General features: G+C 44.2%; 2 protein-coding genes across 6 annotated transcripts in view; both read left to right on the top strand.

The window, feature by feature from the left end:
• NEU2 (neuraminidase 2) overlaps positions 1 to 4301 on the top strand; it is a 54297-nt gene extending 49996 nt beyond the window's left edge. For 4 of the 5 annotated variants that reach the window (XM_019503756.1, XM_019503755.1, XM_019503757.1 and 1 more), the window contains 2 exons: positions 1707 to 1911; positions 3186 to 4301. In XM_019503756.1, coding sequence (XP_019359301.1) covers positions 1711 to 1911; positions 3186 to 4130 — 1146 coding nt within the window. In that variant the 5' untranslated portion in view covers positions 1707 to 1710 and the 3' untranslated portion in view covers positions 4131 to 4301. Of the gene's footprint in view, positions 1 to 139; positions 454 to 1706; positions 1912 to 3185 lie in introns of those variants that run through there. The other variant, XM_019503754.1, reaches the window with a different exon arrangement.
• Positions 4302 to 9602: 5301 nt separating this feature from the next.
• The window catches only part of INPP5D (inositol polyphosphate-5-phosphatase D), a 105072-nt gene continuing 95124 nt past the window's right edge, over positions 9603 to 19550 (top strand). The window contains exons 1-2 of the mRNA XM_019503752.1: positions 9603 to 9825; positions 18206 to 18269. Of these exons, the coding sequence (XP_019359297.1) occupies positions 9692 to 9825; positions 18206 to 18269 (198 nt within the window). The 5' untranslated portion in view covers positions 9603 to 9691. The remainder of the gene's footprint in view (positions 9826 to 18205; positions 18270 to 19550) is intronic.

Raw genomic sequence — 19550 nt, 5'->3', positions numbered from 1 at the left:
TTTCCACAGCCTCTGTGGTAGTTTGGCAAAGCTTGGTCCAGGCAGTTTTAGATTAATACAATACCATGCAAGCTATTTTTGCCTGGTAGTGCTAATTCTGAACTCTCACAAAAGTATGCAGTGTGTGAAAAATAGAAGCAAAGGATAGGCATGTATCAGCTGCTTAGCTGTAATAAAATGTAAGCAGAGAATAAAGTTATACCGAGTTACTGACACTTCATCAGTGTAACAAGTGTAATGAAATCCACACTACGCAAGCTGCTAAGATCATCATCTTCTCTCTTGTAGACCAGAAAAATGTCATTTTCTCCTACTCTTCTTGAGGTGGATGAAGCATCCTCCCTGGAGCCTCATCAGAGATCTCTGCTTTACCTACACACAATTCCAGAAAAGCAAGACACCCTCAGAAATGGTCTTCCATGGGAATAGGAGCCACAGTGGCAGTCCCCAGATGTGTGTATGAATAGACATGAAGCTCCGTAATTAAGAGTGTTGCAGTAACCCATGGAAGTAGGAGGCAATTTGAATTTCTTACTCACAGTTCACTGTTGTCTTCGCCCTGCTACCTCACCCACGCAATGCTTCAGAGAGCAAGGGCTCTCTTCTGCTTCCCTTAAACTCATGGCATTGTACCAGGGTAAAGGCAGTGCAGGGGCTGGGGGTGGGAGAGAACTGGGAATTGTCACTTTGCTGTACATGCACAAATGGCAGAGCAGCATCCTACAAGTCTCAGGGGAGGGAGGGAGGCTATATAGAAGGGGACTTCCCAATTGTGCCTCCTTGGTATTCACTTCATGTTCTCTTGTCTCCTTAGCCTTTCCCTCAAATCAACAAGATGATAGCTCTTCCTCCTCCCCCAGCATGACCAGCAGAGCCTGGGCTCTAAGTCCATTTCTTTGGTTTAGAAAGCTCCTGAGCAGGATGTGGGTCATTCTTCCTTGGTTGGCTTTTTGAAGATACTCTCTCCCAAATGATCTTTTCCTGCCTCAGGTTCCTTGTCTTGTGTAACTAAGTTCCTGAGATGCAGCTGACAATCAATTCTTTGTAGCCTGTTATTTCTGCTCTTTAATCTGCTGGAGTGGCTGCTGTTGAGCAATACAAAGTACCTCCTTCCCTTTTCCCTGTGCAGCATTCAGGGCTTGGCAGCCTCAAATTGGGTAGGGCTAGGGCTGAGCACAGTCTCAGTATCTGTCAGCTTAATTGGGCTCAAATGATTGCATTTGGCAAGTACCTTTGCCTCTTGGGGCATGCCAAGATACCAGTTGGCAAGCAAATGAATTTGTACTCAGTCATCTATGTTGGATTTTGGAAACAATGGGAAAATACAATTAGTCTTTCAGGAAAAATATTGTCCATTTTAGTTACTAGCAGTGTTCTGACTTTAACAAAAACAGCCTGTGAATTTCATTAAAAAATAAACCCCTTTTATTCAATTTATTTAATGCACTTATTTCATTCTAGTCCAACCAGCCTGGGATGAGTCTGATCTGCATTGCCAGTGGCACATCTAGGATTATGATAGATGGGTTTTGTCCAGAGGGGCATGAGAAAGGAACAAAATCAGAGCAGGGTGCAAGAGCTATATTTTAAAGGAGAAGAGGGCTCAGGCTGGTGGGAGATGGGTGGATCTGGCCCAGTCCCTCTGGATCACTCATACTATATCATAGGTAGAGCAAAGCCCAACACTTTCCTTCTTGCTTTCACAGCCTGATGGCCTTGCTTCCCCTTTTACATCAAGAGACATTGTTCCAAAAGGGACCTTGGAGCTACCGAATCCCAGCCCTGCTCTATGTGCCACAATTGAGTACCATCCTGGCATTTGCAGAGGAGAGGGAGGATGTGGTGGATGAACACGCCAGGCTGATAGCCATGTACAGAGGCATGTATGATGCAACTACCCACCACTTGCAGGTAATGCTTATATAATTGATGCTGTTTTCATTTGAGTTCACCTACTCAAGGACAGTGGGCTTGCTGAGGGGCTGGGACAGAGGACCAGAAGGGTGAGGATGCCATAGGTTTGACTGGGGTGGGGTAGGGAGAAGGAAAAGGAGAGTGTGGGCTGGGCTGCCTCTCACCCCACTGTTGATTCAGGAGATCAGAGAAAGAAAGAGAAGGCCAGTGGGCTTGCAGGTACAAAGGTGGAGGAAAGGCAGGGTATAAGCCTGCTAATCAAGTAAAATAAGAGATCTGCAATTATTTGTCTTGGGAGAATGAATTGCTACTTTAAAAGGTGGTTGGGACCTGCTACACCCCATGCCTGAGTGTAAAGGCTGACTGGTGTGTGCAGTCTACCCCAGTGAATTGACTAACTAAATAATCAGCCATTTAATAGCAGAGAGTTTGCTGGAGGCTGACAGTGGGTGACACTATTTATAATTATTTTTAGCCATTGCAAATGCATTACTTTTTAAAAAATCATTCCATCTCTCTCCTCTAATCTTTCATATATGCCTTGTTAGACTGTAAACTCTTCAGGGAGAGCTGTCTCTGCCTAGGAGGACTGCAATATAAATACTCATTTATAATAATGCTTCATGTAACCTCAGAATAATACAGTTAGCTAGGACTCAGCTGGTCATTAGGAGACTCGCTAATATCTGTCTGTGTGCTGAGGCTTATTAAAAAATAAAATATAAAAATACACCAAAGAAGATCTTGGTTAAGTGTACTAAGTAAAGACATTGGCAAAAAATGAGCAATCAGAAAGTCATTACATTCATTTGCATAATCTTATTAGAAAAGCCAAGAGCTTCTATTACAGTTTCATTCTGAGCCAAAAGGTTGGTAATAATTTTCTAGTTGCAGCACAGCTACTGTAAACATGGCCGTACTGTGTGATATAATACTTAAGCAAAAAAAAGATAGACAGACAGGTCTATCCCATCTCTGCTACTGACTTGCTATGTGACTAGACAGGCTGGTGTAGCTAGGTGTTGGGTACCTCACTCCTTACACACAGACATCTCAGTAACTTCAGTGAGATCTCTGGGTCCCTTGGATCCATGAAAAGCAGGCTGCTTTATTAAGTTTTCTAAGTAATACAGAGGGTCAATGGCAACACTGAGGATAGACCAATGCCCTGATCTCTGTCTCTCATTTCTAGTCTGTATCTATAATCAAAGTATGATTTATTTTAACAATGTGTTCCTGTCTTGTCCCCCTTTCATACTCACACATGGCAGTGGAACAAAATGGAGACCATTCTCAGTGCTCAGCTGGAGGGGCACCGATCCATGAACCCATGTCCAGTGTATGATAAGGTTACTGGGGCCCTTTTCCTGTTCTTTATAGCCATCCCAGGAAAGATCTCTGAAATGCACCAGATCAAGACAAAAATCAACCTGGTACGCTTGTGCCATGTCACGAGCACTGACAGTGGATGCACCTGGAGCTCAGCCAAGGATCTTACTAACTCTGTGATTAACACCACACACAAGGAGTGGGCCACTTTTGCAGTGGGACCTGGCCACGGTCTGCAGTTGTCCAACAAGTCGCAAAACCTAGTGATTCCTGCCTATGCCTATCAAATACTTGACCCTGGGAAAACACCCTCCCCCCACGCCTTCTGCTTTGTCAGTTCTGACCATGGGAAGACCTGGACACGGGGGAATTTTGTGGAGAAGGAGAGTGCAGTGGAGTGCCAGGTCACAGAAGTGCACATCAGTGGAGAGAGAGTGCTGTACTGCAATGCTAGAAGCAGCCGAGGTGCCAGAGTCCAGGCTGTGAGCTACAACCATGGGGTAGATTTTGAAAGTGGTCAGCAGATAGCAAAGCTGGTGGAACCACCCCATGGCTGTCACGGGAGTGTTATAGCCTTTCCGTGTCCCACTGATGGGAAGTCAGGGTGTCAAGACAGCTGGGTTCTCTATACTCATCCAACAGACCCCACTGGACGGAGAGACTTAGGAGTGTATCTCAACAAGTGTCCCTTAGATCCAGCAACCTGGACAGAACCCAGCATCATCTGTAAGGGTTTATGTGCTTACTCAGATATGCAGTACCTGGGCCAGGGTCCAGATGGCTCACCCTTGTTCTGCTGCCTCTTTGAGTTTGGCACTAAATTGCAATGTGAGAAGATAGTCTTCCTCATGTTCACGCTGAAACAAGTTTTTCCAGCACAGTGCTGAGCCCCAACTGACAAACCTTTCAGTACCCATCTGTAAGCCACCTTAGTTGACTCTCAATTTGACTTCTACTTGTCTGTCAGCAAAAGGCCTATATTCTCTGACTGTCCTGCTCTTATTGCTGTAGTGTTGCATGCATAGCTGACCATATTTATTAAATTTATTGGAAATAGATTTGTGTTTTTCTCCATTTTTTCTTTTTACATGTTCTTTCCTCCACTGTTTCCAATCAGGCTGCCATGTACTACAAGCAAATGTGATTTTTTGTGTGGCACTTTCACATTTCACACCGACTGTTTCCTAGAGAAATTTACTGGTAGGCAAGGGGTTATGTGGGCACGCATAGCAGCCATTTCATGCTCACCAGTACTTAGATAGGCTGCCTGAGATGTTTTCCATCAAGAGCAGTGGTGGAAAGGATATCATTATTATCCCCCACATTTTGGAGGCACGTCATCATTACCCCCACAAAACACCTTTGCCCCTGAAATCTTCTTTTTCTGCATTACATGTTTAGAAGCTCGTTTTGATCTTTTGACCTTCCTGCTCTCTCAGCTTGAGGGAAGCCAGGATGCTGTAGTCAAATTGCTCTCTTATGTCATACTTTCTGTAGCTTTTTCACCTTTATCCATCCTCTCTAATTCAGGATAGTCCTCTCCTAATACCCAAATTTCTTGGACCTTTGACCCCTCACCTTCCCTTTGATGCATCTATTCCTCCCATCTTGCTTTCCTTGCTTTCTCTTGCATTGCATGATTCAGCTGCCTGTGGTAGAACTGCAGTCAGGCCCAGTAAGCATTGTCACTAGTGTGAATGTCAAATTTATTGTCTGGAAAGGAGAGACAGGAATATATTATTAATACCAGGAGTAGGCCATGAAATTGTCTCTCTATCCAAGTCTGGAGACTGCTTGAAAGTCTAGCAAGAGAGCCTGACTATCATTCTAATAAAATGTCTCTGGTGTGCCAGGCAGTGGGACCTGCCAAACAGCTTCGTCCATACTTCATCCAGCTTGTCAAGGCACCAAGTGTCATGCTAGTGAAATAAAACTCTAGAGAGTGATGTGAGGACATTTGATCTGGAGAGGTTTGGGGAGTAGATGGGACCAGCAGGTTTTTTTTTAAGGAAACAACTTGAGAGACTACTCAAGGCATATGTGGTGAACTGAAAGTAGATAATTTTGTTAGGAGTACCTAAGAAGTAACCAGAAGTGAACAAGGAATAAGGAAGAGAGAAGGAGTCTCAGGGGAAGATGAGGGCAGAGGTAGAACTGTGGAGAGAGGTAAAAGTTTTAATGAGGACAGGCTTTTGCATAAAGATCAGTCCAGGCTATTTGCTGTATGATAAACTTCCCATGTGTGTGCACTTGTGCATAATGATTCCAAGGCAAACCAATGTTTGCTTTATTAATGAGACAAAATATGCACTTTTCAGGGCTCTGCTGGTAGGATTGTTCCATGCCAGCAAAAACAGTGGCTATGTGGGCCCATGTCAGGCTTTCACAAGCACAGCCAAGAGGATTGCCTGTGTGCTCAAGTGCCTCTGTCACTTGCCTCTTGTTGCTTATGTGTCTAGCAGGGAAGGATAGCAATGTTGTGAGAAATCTGGAAGCAGTTAAAAAAGGAGGCTTCCTGATTTCACTTGATTTCTCATGCTTCTCTACTTTTGCTGAAGGGCTCCTGTTATAGGATGGGTCACCCTATGCACAGAATGGGATGCAAAGTACGGTGGGAGCTAAGAGATGGTACGGCCACGCTGAATAAATATTCAATTTCTCGTTCTTTTCCTGTCCCCAGGCTGCAAGTTCATTAGCATGTAGGGCTAGAGTAGCTGAAAAGTGAGAAGCAGTTCACATGACATGTTGGAATACATTAATCTCTTGTCAGATATAGGCCAGAAGCCAAAAATGTCCCTGTGAGGCTAACAGCTTGCTATTAATGCCTGACCTGGGGGTATGCCTGTTTTTAGACTCTGGCAAAGTTAAGCGCTCTTCTATAGAATCTGCTCGCTGATTTATCTTCTCTTGGCAATACCACTGTGAAATGCTTCTGCGTCATGATGATGAGAGTTTCTCTGGGCACTTCTCAGCTGTCCAAGCTCAATGACATCTACTGGCAGCAAATAGGTAAGATACCCAGGGTTAATGAACTGCTCAACCAGGGTTGGTGAGTTTTCTTTCTTTGAGTCAGTAGTGTTGTGCATTTTGACTGATCATATGAACAGTGCTTGTCCACTTATCCAGCACACTGGTGTGTTCACAGTCACCTTGGACAGTCCTAGCTTGACTGCAGCTGCAAACACATCTAACATATGCATTCTGCAACTGCTAATAGACAAGATGGCATAACACCCCCACACTTGGAAATAATGTGATAGCTTTGTCCGTAGGCAGCCAAGACTTCAAATCTGATTATCTAGCATGAAGCTGTGGCCTCATTCTCTCAAGTAAATTAAAATTAAATATTGCTGCCACTGCTGTTATCTAAAAGTGGGGTCCTGAATTCTGCCTTTCTGGTTTGGAGTCTTGTACTGAGATTTTCCCATTTTTTAGTATTGTATGTTACTAGGGGAGTCACAGCAGACACACTTGCTACTGTGTACCTCAAAGTCTCCTATTCCAAACAGAGATAGAAAGCACTCACTGCAAGTGGTGAATTCTGCCCTTTAATGTCACCTTCAGTGTAGTACAATGTAACAAAATGACTACAACACCACCACTTCTGTTCATATGATAAAATGCCAGTTCTCTGCTAGACAAGTGGCAGAGGACAACTGTCCTATAATTCCTTCTTTCCTTAGAATAGCTCAGCAGACCTATTCAGCAGACCTACCTGGACAAACATATTTAGGAGGAAATTTAATTGCTGAAAACAACATAACTATCAGCAATAGCAAGTGGACTGCAAACTTCTTGTTGAGGCAGCAAAGCTCATGCTTTATCCTTTGTAAATCAGGCTTCAGACTCCTTGAATCTACATGCACTAATCATGTGGGAATCCAGTTTTATTCTTTTCCCAATGTGATAAGAGTCAGACCATAGCACCATGAGAACTCAGCTCCAGTCTCTTTGGATGTAGACTTATCCAGTTGCCAGCAGGGATCATGCTGCAGTTTATTTTAGGGCAGTAGGAATCATCTAACCATTTGGAACTGCGCTGTCAGTGGAATCTACACCCTAAACATCTGACCAGTGAGGCTAGAAGTGAAATCTTGAACAAGTGAGTCTAGAACACAATCTTCTCTACATGTTTGAGCTGGGGGGAGGGGGTGCTACACAGCTGGCTGCGGGATTTACACATTTGAAGGAAGTCACAGCACACAGGACTGCTCCGAGGGCTCTGAACACTGAACCTAGCTGCAGGAGAGTTTTGTTTTCTTAAGAGTAGCATTAAACAAGAGAATGCTTGATCATTTAACAGCTTGAGCTTGGCTTATGTCTTTTCTAGTACCTGGAACTTAAAATAAATCATCAGAACCTCTAATATAAGACAGTTTCACTTTGGCAAAAATAGGCTTGTTTGTCAGTCCCCCTCATTCTGTGTCTGCTTATATCTTCACCATATGGAAGTTTCCTTGCTGTTATGTCAACCAGTGGTTTACTGTTGCCTTGACATTCAGAGCTGTACTGCTTCCTGCTGCAGCAACAGTGCAGAAGAGCTACTGCAAGTAGAAACTTTAGAAGGTCCTGAGAAGCCAACACAGGAGCTGGCAGGACATTACTATATGTAGGATTGGAAAAGTAATTGTAACCACTCTTTCTCACACTCAGACACTCTTTAAAACAGGCAAAAAGGCCTTTGCCATGGCATAAGAGCTGAGATACACAAGATTTACAAAAATCTTGTTGGTCTAATAAAAGATATCTACTATGAGTCCTGATTGACTTTACCTCTAGTCCATTGTAGCTACAACCTGGATACCTGAGATACACAAAGGAATTTAAGCACCTAACTCCTACTTTCCATCAAAGTCAATGAGAGTCATGCACCTAAAAATGTGTGGTGGATCTGGGCCAAGTGAGGTCAACAAACAGTTACTACTCAGTATGGACAGGAAACCACAAGCATTGCAGCTGTGCCAGTCCTTTTGGTGGTCCTATCTCCACCCCGTAATATTATGCCTTGTGTTTAGAAGTTACTCACAAGCCCCAGTCCCAATAGCAAAATGGACACGGTAGAGTTGATGCTTTGGGAGACTCTGACTGTACCGGTACAACCACAGCTGTGAAGAACAGAAAGCCAGATCCCAGACCAAGACAACTCGTCTCCCTCCCACTCCCTACAATCCTGACCTGTCCCAGCAACAGTCGAATTGCCCAGTGGAACTTCAGTCTGTTCCATTACATTATGCCGTCCTGGCTCTAAGGGGCTTCCTGGCAACCAGAACACCGTAGCACAAGAACCGAGATTCCTGTACCCTTCTCTCACCAATTTTCATAAGCCATAGGAGGCTAACATTTATCTAGAACCGGCTCTAACTTTGCACCATCTAAAGGCTTTCCCTCTGTAATCAAAATCTTGAGCAGCCTGGTTAAACTGGCTTTCCAGCTGCTTTGAATTAGAGCCAAAGTGTACATGTGCCAAAACAGTTCCATCGAGCACAGAGTGGTTGTAAGTACAGGCGAGACAACGAAACATGTCACACAGTCTGTGCCCCTGCAATGGTTTCCTTGCTTGCTATAGACACACCCTCAGTTGTCATGTTTGCTGCCTTGGAGATCAGCACTGAGCATGCTGTAAGGAGAGCCCGCGGGAAGGACAGAAATCCATGTGCAGACAAAGAAAGGGGAAGTGAAAGCACTAGTCTCCCTCTTCGTGTGACTCTATCCCATCCCATTGTGGGGTTTTGGTATACGAGTTACCTTTGAGTTCCTCTGATGCTGTGTGATAGTGAGATGTGCAGTTTTTGTCACTGGTTCCCTGGACAAAATTATGAGACTAGTTTATTGCCATGAAGGCAAGGCACAGTTTGTAGATTCCTTCAGGTCCCATATGATGACCAGCTGGATTTTGGGTCGGGCTACTGAAGATAGACAAGAATAGGACAAGTAAGACAGAAGCATCCTGAGGACCCTGAGGTACAGTGAATCTTGCTCTAATATTCCTGTTTATTTTTAAGGGGTCCTGCAGCAGACAAAAAGGGAGAGGCAAAAAGTGAGAGTGAGAAGGAAGGGGAGGGATAGAGACATTTAGGGCCTGGCTCAGCTTTTGGTTACAGCACCGTAAATGGGAGGAAATGCCACGGAATCTGTGGATCTGTCCCAAAGTGAGGGAATAGAATTGGTCCCCCAGGCTGGTCCTTTCTTGTGGGGGACACAGACTGTTAACTGCCTGAGTGACAGTATATTGAAGGGGAGCGGAGGCTGCAGGGCTGTTCACGCTCGCTCTGAGCTGTTTTGAGTTCTGAGGAAGTTGTCCTCAGCTCAGTTTCCTTTCCCTCTGTACCATTGAAACAGGAAGCTGGTGAGCTGCAGCTGCTGATTGTTAAACAGACACACAGACAGCTCTGGCAGCTCCCGAATATTAACTGCTGGGTTGTCACTAAGGTTTCCTCCACCTCCAGCCATGGATCAGTGCTGGTACCACGGGAACATCACTCGCTCCAAGGCTGAGGACCTGCTTTCCAAAGTGGGTAAGGATGGCAGCTTCCTAGTACGGGCCAGTGAATCAATCCCTTCAGCGTATGCGCTCTGTGTGCTGTAAGTATGGCTTTTATTTTTCTCTGTGCTTAGCCACCCTTGTCCTATCCATGCAGGGAGTACCCTATGTCCTGCAGAGGCAAGCAGCCACCTCACTCACTGAGAAGGTGTGATAGCAGCAACAGGTTTATACTGTTCTGGCCCAGAGAGTATGGCAGGAGTGGGAGTTGGAGGTTTGGAGGGGGATTGAGAGAAGCCACATTTGTGACTGTTGCTTGGGGGGAAACTACCCAAGGGAAGGGATGCCCCAAATCCCAGAGCTGAAAGGAGGCCATAATCCAAAAATGTCTCTTTTGGATTGACATGCTCTGGGATAGAGAATGGCCTAGCCACCTCTGTCTTCTCTTGAAACCAGTCAGGTACCTAGTTCTTGTTTCTTTTGATGAAAAAGAAAAGCACTTTTGCTTAGAGCCCACCAAGTGTTGTGCCCTTTTACTTATTTATAGCTTGGCACATGTTTGGCACAGCCAGCTGAGTCAATAAATGCTTTGTTCAGTCCAGCAGGTATCCTGTAAATGTGTTAGTAGCTCCAGGTGGCAGTCCTCTTAGTGAAATTGTCTGATTCCACCTTACCCATGGACATGGCTCACAAGAGGAAGCTGGGGGGAGAATACCCCTTAGTAAGCTTCTTTTGGTGTCCTGAGCAGTTGTTTCATTTCCAGTCAAAGATTTCTAGCTGTGGAATGAAGCTGAAGGATTCATTAGGAGGGCAGTACCTCTGCTCTTGTAACTCTGGGACTTGGAATCAAGAGGGGGTTGAAACACCAGAGCCACTGGATGAAGACTTTGAGGAATTTTAAATTTTACTCTGGAGAAAGGACATGGCCAGACTCAACTTAAATGAGCTTCCTAGGACCAGGGCCCAATCATATGCATCTCTTTTTAAGTGAGCAAAAGGTTTTAAAATCAAGTTTGTCACCACAACCCAACTAGCTAGCAAGCTCCTTATTGCTGCTTCCTCTTTAAAATGTGCTTTTTGTAGCTCTTGAAGGAGGTGTCAGCTTCATCTGTGGTCTAACTGTTCGTCTCTGAACTCAGGTCTCTGGGGACAGTTCAACATCTGACAGAAGGCAGGTCTTTCTACAATAACGTATGGGGCAGCTTAGCATATCCTGAAAATACGTGTGTCAGTCTGTAACAGAACGAGGGTAAAGAGGCAGAGGTCTGCACAGTGTGCACAGAAGTGCAGGTTGGGAATGGGCATAGTAATGTGTGAGAAGGAAAGAGGCATGCATTTTTAAGGATGGGTGTTTGCATGCTGCTGTGAGAGAAATGGGACGTTGATACCTTCAGGCAAGTAACACATGGAATTAGTGCCAAAATCATTTTTGTGATCCAATTGGAATAAAGAGAGAAAGAGACCAGCAACTCCCCTGATATTTATGCAACCTCTTTTATTTGCTGATAACAAGTATAAACACAAATGCAATATTGTTTTCAAGGGCATTTGTAGAAAGAAAGACTGTTGTAGATAGCTATACTAATGTGTATTTGCATAAATTTTTCCATTGTAAATGCTTATGTAGCCATCTTTGAAAGCCCTTTTTGATATCCAGGTTGTAGTCATATTGGTCTAGAGGCAAAAGGAATCAGAACTCGTGGAAGAGGTGATAATTTTTATTAGACCAACTAGATTTTTGCAAAAAAATGATTTAGTTGCATGCTTTCAGGCACAAGCACCCTTCTTCAGGCATAGGAGAAAAGATTGTAAAGTTCTCCCAGGTAGAAATGAAAGCTCATATTTCATAGGAGAGTATGAATCTTTTCTCCTATGCCTGAAAAAGGGTGCTTGTGCCTGAAAGCTTGCAACTGAGGAAATTTTTTTTTTGCAAAATCTAGTTGGTCTAATAAAGGATATCATTTCTACCACAAGTTCTGATTCCTTTTGCCTCTGGACCAGTACGACTACAACCTGGATATCACATTCTCAAAGGGCTTTCAAAGATGGCTGCATAAGCATTTACAGTGGAAAACTTTATGAAAGTACACATTCGTACAAATATCTACAACACTCTTCTTTTCTACAAAAGCCTTGAAAACAATATTGTGTTTGTGCGTATACTTGTTAACAGCAAATAAAAGAGGTTGCATAAATACCAGGGGAGTTGCTGGTCTCTTTCTCTCTTTATTCCAATTGGTTCACAAATATGGTTGAAAAGATTTTTTTTTGTTGCAAAAATCTAGTTGGTCTAATAAAAGATATCACCTCTACCATGAGTTCTCATTCCTTTGAGAGTTTGAGATACATGGGATCAGGAAACAGAAACAATATCTTAACCAAGATTTTTTAAAATGGGAGCTAAAAGTGTGGCACTTGAATCTGTAGTAAAGTGCTGAACTAAGTGGTGTGGTCTTCAGAAGAGCTGAGCACTCAGCCCCTGCCTCTGAAGACATTGGGAACAATGCTGGGACTGCTGGCAACTGTGGTTGTGTTGAAAAGCCTGTGAAGGAGACTGAAACGTGTCCAACCAGCTGTGTGGGGAATACTGGGACAACCTATATAATCAGAGTCGATTTGCAGAAAAGGGGTCAAACATGTTGAATAAATTGTTCCCTCTGAAGAGTTCTCAGCTTTGGTGTTAATGTCAGCAAATTCACTTTGTGTCTCACCCCTGCGGAGAAAGTGGCTGTAACATTTACTAGATACAACCAGACCAGCTACTTTCAACAAATGTGATGTGTTGAAATATGGTGTTTCATTGAAGCTGATGTTTTTGCAGAGATGTATCAATTCTGACTGACTTTTTGACAAGAAGGTTTGTGAAGTCTGGGGCTTTCTAGTCACATCTGACCAAAGAGGGTGAATGTGAGAAAGTGTGACCCAAATTGAAAACCTGGCCAAAAATAGATATGTCAAAACAATGCCATTTTGTTAGAACAGTTGAAAGGTTTTGGCTTCGTTCCAACACAGGGCACCCCTTTCCCCCCCACCCTCCTAGAAAAAATGAAACCTGAAATATTACCATGAGAGAGAAGTGTCATCCTCTAGACACTTCTAAGGTTTAGCACGCAAATCAGTCAGACTGAGAAAGGGAGCAAGGGGGCGGGAAGTTCCTTTTTTTCATGCTGTACAGCCATGTAATGACTTTCCTGGAGAAATGTTGCAGGAAAATAATAATGTGTATAAGGAAAGGCAGGTAAAAAGTGCATGCAGACAGACATGAGTGTGTGATCATGCCTCTTTGCTGTAACTGCACTTAGAGTAGCAAAATAGGTCTTCAACAACAATTTGTACCCTCCAGACATCATCATCACCTGCTCTACAGCCTGTTTCTCGAGACTTGCGTGCCCTGTAAAAGGCACAGAGCCGAGTCATTTTCCTCCCTCTTCCTTTGTAATGGGAACTGTTGGTTTGCCAGCTTACTGACTAGCCTCTGGAGTTGCACTCAGCTGGAAATGATTGCTCAGATCATGAAATCTTGAAAGAAAACAAATGGTTATTTGGCTTTTTAACAGCAAGCTATGTCTGTATCTCTCCGCTGGGACTCTGTATGTGCTTATGTTCAAAATGCTGGAAGGTATAAGCAGCTAAGTAGGAAGGGAAGCCTCAGGTGGGAGTGTATTGGGCTTCATAAGAAACCATGGCTTTCCTTTAAGTTCTCACTAGTAATATCACCATTCCAGAGCAAAGCCTCTGGAATCTGTCTTACTTTAAAGCAGCATTAATGCATTGTGGAGGAAATATTAGGTGGAAAGTTCCTCTCCCAGAAAACTTTTATAATACTTTAAAGGTCTGTCAGCCGTATCAAGACATCTTCCAAATAAACCACAAAGAGATTCCTCTGTTCCTCTGCTAGGCTTTAGCTCCAAAAGCTAGTTGGAACAGTGTAACCCCCCACCCCCACCATCCAACAGGCAGCTATAGCCACAAAAATTGGAAGAGATGAGGCTGTGGAGAATGAGACCTCACCGGCTGGAGGTCATTGGGCTCAGCCTCATACTCCTGAAAGCACTGGCATGCACAATAGCCCCTTGTAGTGCTGAAACCAGAGCACTGTAAATAGATGAAGAGGGCTTGGTGTTTCTGGCAGAAGAAAATTCTCTTTTCTAAGACAATCCTCCAATTGCAGACATTTAATTTCTGTCAACTCACTTGACCTTTCTGGGGAGAGTAAGCCATGCAGTATGCAGTATATGCCTTTGTTGAAAAGTCCTGTGGAGAAGGACAGTCATTATTGTTTCCTCACCCTGTAACAAAGATCTTTGCTGGACCTCAACTACATCAGAGATGTACAAAAAATCCTTCCATTTTTTCCATCCCAGCCACTTGTTGGGATTTTTGTTTGCAACGATAAATTCAGGTGGAGACCTATTTATGTTACAGCCATAGCATTTACTCTGTGTATGAAAAAGGGGCATTTCCAGAATGAGGCCCCAAATGCTCTCTGTGCAACAGCCCTTCCAGATAGCCTAGGTGGGCTTGTAAGCTCTCTGTTGCCAGGGATGTGATACTCCTGTATGAATTTATGCAGCAAGCAGGGAAGGATAGCACCTTATGTGCTAACTGGTTCAGAGAGGCATTAGCTTTTGTAGGCAACAGCTTACTTCATCATAGCATCTGAAGAAGTAAGTTGTCACCTACTAAAGCTTATGCCTCTCAGAACCAGCTAGTCTCTCAGGGTACCTATACATGTGCCGGATGTCTGTTTGGATGCATGTTAATTAGCATGCATCAGAGCCCACTCGATTAATTGAGTCTGCTGAAGTGTGTTAATTAACATACTCCAGCAGCCTCCACATTACATTTATTCAGCATCCCCATTCTTCAACATGGCAGCGGGGGCACTTTAACTCTTAAATTAAAACTTGTCGAACAAGCTTTAGGTCCAAGTGCTGCTGCTGCCATTTTTGAGCATGGGACGCTGAATACAAGTGATGCTGTGGGTGCTTTAATTAGAACTGCTCTTGGAGTTGCTCTAATTAAACATCCCCACCCCACCATCTCCACCACAGAGATGCCCTAAGGTGCCATCCTGCCCTGCTTTCTGTCTGACTTCATTCTACCATGGCTAACTACTGTTCTCTGCATGAATTTGGAAGCCACTTTGAAAATGCCTGGGCTTACACTGTATACTGAAAGCTCCCAGCTGGAAAATCTGGTTTAGAAACAGTGCGTGGTAGAACTGATGGCAGGTCCAGATAACACTCTCAATCTGAGAGAGTGAAGTTTTGATCCCTTCCTTTATCAAAGGGTACTGCATATGAAATGCCCACACTGGTACCAAGTCACAGGGGGTTTGTCTCTCTCATTACGCACTTACACAGCAATGGTTCTGGAACTCTAAAATGTCAAAAAACAGCATCTCAACAAGAAACTTTTTTATAGTGAAAGTGAAAGCATTTGGGACAAAATGGTAGACGTGTCACGACATTTAGAAGAGAAATCTGCAGAGATATTAAGTGACAACAACAAAGCAAGGCATAAATAAAAGTCGTGAACAGAGGATTTAATTCATGGCTTCCTCCATTCATGTATACTTGAATTATAAGATTGCTAAGGAAGATTCGTATTTTTGCTCACAGCAAGCATTTCTCATGAGATGAAGATTGTGAGTGGCAAGGGGGTGCCTGCCATCTGACTGAACACCAAGTCCTTTGATGACATGATAGTCATTGAGCTGGTTTGCTAATCAGTTGCATAATCTCCACACACACACAAACACACACATACACATGCATGCACAAACACACGCGCGCGTGCACACACACACATTTTCTTTCACCAGCTACGTAAGCCGGGCTGTTCTTGTCTCTCCTCTATTTGCATATGTGCAGGAGGAAGTGGCAAGAAGTGCCTGGACAGATAAAAACAAAATCCAATCCCTTTCTCAGACAGCAGATCTGCAGCTGGTATTGGTTGTCCACCAATCAACTGACTATCTGTCCCCCTGATTTTTGCCCCTTGTTCCCTGGGTTGGGTGGGTCTATGAACACTGCAGAGAATCAGAGAAAGTTAGGGTTGGAAGAGACCTCAGGAGGTCATCTAGTCCAAACCCCTGCTCAAGGCAGGACCCTCCCCAGCAAGATCATCACAGCCAAAGCTTTGTCTAGCCGGGTTTTGAGAACCTCCAAGGATGGAGCTTCCACCACCTCTCTGGGTAACCAGTGTTTTGCTACCCTCCTAGTAAGAAAATTCTTCCTAATATCTAACCTAAACTTCCTTTGCTGCAACTTGAAACCATTGCTCCTTTGTCTGTCATCTGCCATCACTGAGAACTGTCTAGCTCCATCCTCTTTCAAACCCCTCTTCAGGTAGTTCAGGTAGACTATTTAGTCCCCTCTCAGTCTCCTCTTCTCTAGGCTAAATAAGCCCAATTACCTCAGTCTTTCCTTACAAGTCATGTCCCCCAGCCCCCCCCTCACCATTTTTGTTGCCCTCTGCTGGACTCTGTCCAATTTCTCCACATCCTTTCTGCAGTGGGGGGCCCAAAACTGAACACAAGTACTCCAGATGTGGCCTCACTACTGCTGAATAGAGGGGAATAATCACTTCCTTGGTCCTACTGGAAACACACATAGTAATGCAGCCCAGTATGCCGTTAGCCTTCTTTGCAACAAGGGCACACTGCTGGCTCGTGTTCAGCTTATCGTCCGCTGTAACCCCCAGGTCCTTTTCTGCACAGCTGCTGCCTAACCAGTCAGCCCCCAGCCTGTACTAGTGCATGGGATTGTTCTGTCCTAAGTGCAGGACTTTGCACTTGTCCCTGTTGGACCTCATGAGAGTAGACAGGTATGTGTGAAGGCCTCACAATCTTCATCAGTGAACCCTCAGGTTAACCTTTGAAGGGTGTCCAAACCCTGTTACTGTGTGTCTTGTTTCAATCAGAGTGAAAGGACATAGCATGGGTGACTGGTGCCACCTTAGTTGGGGGGGGCACATGCCCCCCCCCAGCGACCAGTCAGCGACTGGGGGGGATGGGGGGGCTGTGGCCAATTGTGCTGACTGGGAAGTGGCTGCGGTGCTTCATCCGGTGCTCCCACTCCCTGGCCAGTGCTCACGGGGGAGGGGCACTGGTGCTCCTGCCTGCCCTCCCCCACCGCTTGTCACCTAAGCAGGGAGCGTGGCCTGTCAGGGGGTGCACCAGTGCTCTCAGGGGGTTTACATGCACCCCCTACGTGTCACCACCGGGACCCAGGTTCTCAAGGAGCTGTGTGATTATTTCCCCAAGTCAGCTTGGAAGACCTCCACCACATTTTATGAGTAGTAACCAATTATATTTTCAGCCACTCTTTCTTACTTTGAATATTAGGTGGCACTATATCCAAAACATCTCTCTCTCTCTCTCTCCTTTGCAGTCCATGATTCAGAAATGCTTAGCATGAATAAAGTACAAAAGAGACTGGGATATTCTGCCAGTTTCAGGGCCACCAAGGAAGAGCTGCAAGGCCCATCCAAGTTGCCTAAGGAAGTGTACAGAAGGACAGGGTTGAAATACGAGACATCAGTCAGCATAGATCCAGTTTGTGAGGTGTGTTAGCATCAAGCATTGTGCAGTAGTGAGAGCTGTTGGATCACATTTGTAATCACCAGAACTAGTATTAAGCCTAAATTCCTCCATCATGATGGAGGCAACCCTCCAGTATTATTCAAGACCATCAAGGCAGCCTGTGCATACTACGGGGCGACAAGTTTCCAACGCTGATACAAGACTGGTTTTTAGGTTAAAGCAAGTTCCTGATGTGGCCCTTTGTTGGACAAAGCCTGCTCAGGTTCTTTTTCCATTCATGCCTGGTCTAATGGTGGCCAGTCCTCAGACTGAGGAAAAGTCTAAGTGCAATTTCTTTTTAACTTCTACCCAGGAGAGGTTGTGGCAAAGAGTGTCGTTCATGGCTGATCTACCCCAAACACATTCATACCAAGACGACCAGGGGGATTTTGATATGGACCTGTTGTTGTTCCAGTACAGATGCTTGCTTCAGAATAAAAATTTCCTATTGTGACTTAGTTTAAATCAGTCATGTATTTATTCCAGAGCAAGCGTGTGTGTAGACCAGCCCCTAGATTTACTCATTCATCTCTGTATTTGGCCCATTGTCTTTTGGACTTCTGCCGTTTCGTTCCTTCCTGATACGCCCACTCTTCTAACAGCCAGAAACCATGTGGTGTTTTCTTTTTTCCGGCCAGCAGGAGAGTTGAATAACTTGCTCTGAGGCTGGTTCCAATATCACTTTCTGAAGTGACATTTGCAACATGCCTACATGCCTCAGGCATAAGCACTGCCATTTTTCTTTGTTAATATGCCCAATGGCAATGAAAAAAATACATGAAGCCTTTGTCTGTGAAGCTATCAGTCAGTATAGTGATCTTCCATTCCATATCTGTCAGTAGAGGAATGATGCTACAATATATTCTAATAGCCTCCCTTCTGATCTCTTCCAGGTTCCAGAACTGCGTGTATACATACAGGATTTTACCTAATAAAGAAAATAAGCTAATTGTCCAGGTAAGCCACACCTGAATGCAGATGCCAAACCACATTCCACAAAAGCATAATTGACTTAGACTTAAGATTGCTCACTTATATTTTGCACAGTTGTTCCAACATCAGAAAGCCAAGAAACTGTTAATGAAGTCAACATTCCTATTCAACGCAATGCTAGTCTCCATCTCCAAATTTTAGCCCGCTGCCCTCACAATATTCCACCACACCAGAACATGAATAATCTCTCTAGAGAAGCCCACCTACTTTCAATTCAACAATGCTGTTTCTCTGTCTGAATACATCAGTTAACTGAATCATTCCTTCTCTCCAGACACTTCTAACAATATGTTATTAATAACAGTTAATAGCCTGAAGCTACAGTGTTAGTATCTCTACCTATCATGCAAAAGGAGAAGAGTGCAAAGTGTATTAAAGACTCCAAATTTAAGAGGCACTGGGGCTCCTATCTGGTCCCTGTTCGTAGCTTGGTCTTTGACCTGCTGTGTGACTTTGAACCTTCACCTTCTTGTTCTCCTTCATATCACTTGTCTTGCCAACTTAGATTGTAAACTTTTGGGGGCAAGAACTGACATATACAGTAAGGAGCACAATGGGCAACTAGAATAGCTGAGGGTGATAAATTACTATGTCAAAAACACAGATTTTTGCTCTTGTGTTTACATTAGGATTTAAAAAAAGACAACAGATCAGCAAGACCAGCCATCAAAACTATCTGTGCATTAGTGAAATGTTCCACCATGTAGTCTTATATTTGTATACTCCTGACCCATTGGAGAGTGATTTTGATCTTTGACAAGTGTAGCAAAGGTGAGAGCATTGTTGAAATGAAAGTTACCATGCAAGAAAGGAAATTAGAGTAGCGGTACAGCTGTGGACAAAAACAGCAATAGAGAAATGCTTGGATGTCAGTTGTGTGCTGGGTGGGGTTTCTGTATTATTGATTTGCACTTCCAGTAGTATCTGAACACCATCGGTGAAATGGGCCCCCTTGTGCTCCAGATTGTATACAGTGAGAGCTGCTCCTCGCTCAAACATCTTGCAGTCTAAATCATCAGTCTGAGGCAGGCCAGTACCAGGACCTGGCTGCTGCTGTTGCTTCTCCCTGCTGCTCAACCATGGCATGGGTGAAGCCCCCACTGCAGAACCCCAGCCACTCAGCTGCAGCACAAGTCTTTCTATAAACAGCTTCTGGCCCAGGGATTATTACCCACATGGGCATTACCAGAAGTTGTTTAGTGTTATGGCTTTGTCTAAATCTAGTTGATTTGCTCTATCAATTGT

The sequence above is a fragment of the Gavialis gangeticus genome, unplaced genomic scaffold, assembly GCF_001723915.1.
Source record: "Gavialis gangeticus isolate Ggan-Ray unplaced genomic scaffold, GavGan_comp1, whole genome shotgun sequence".
NCBI lineage: Eukaryota > Metazoa > Chordata > Crocodylia > Gavialidae > Gavialis > Gavialis gangeticus.
This window is presented reverse-complemented; position numbering and strand designations above follow the sequence as displayed.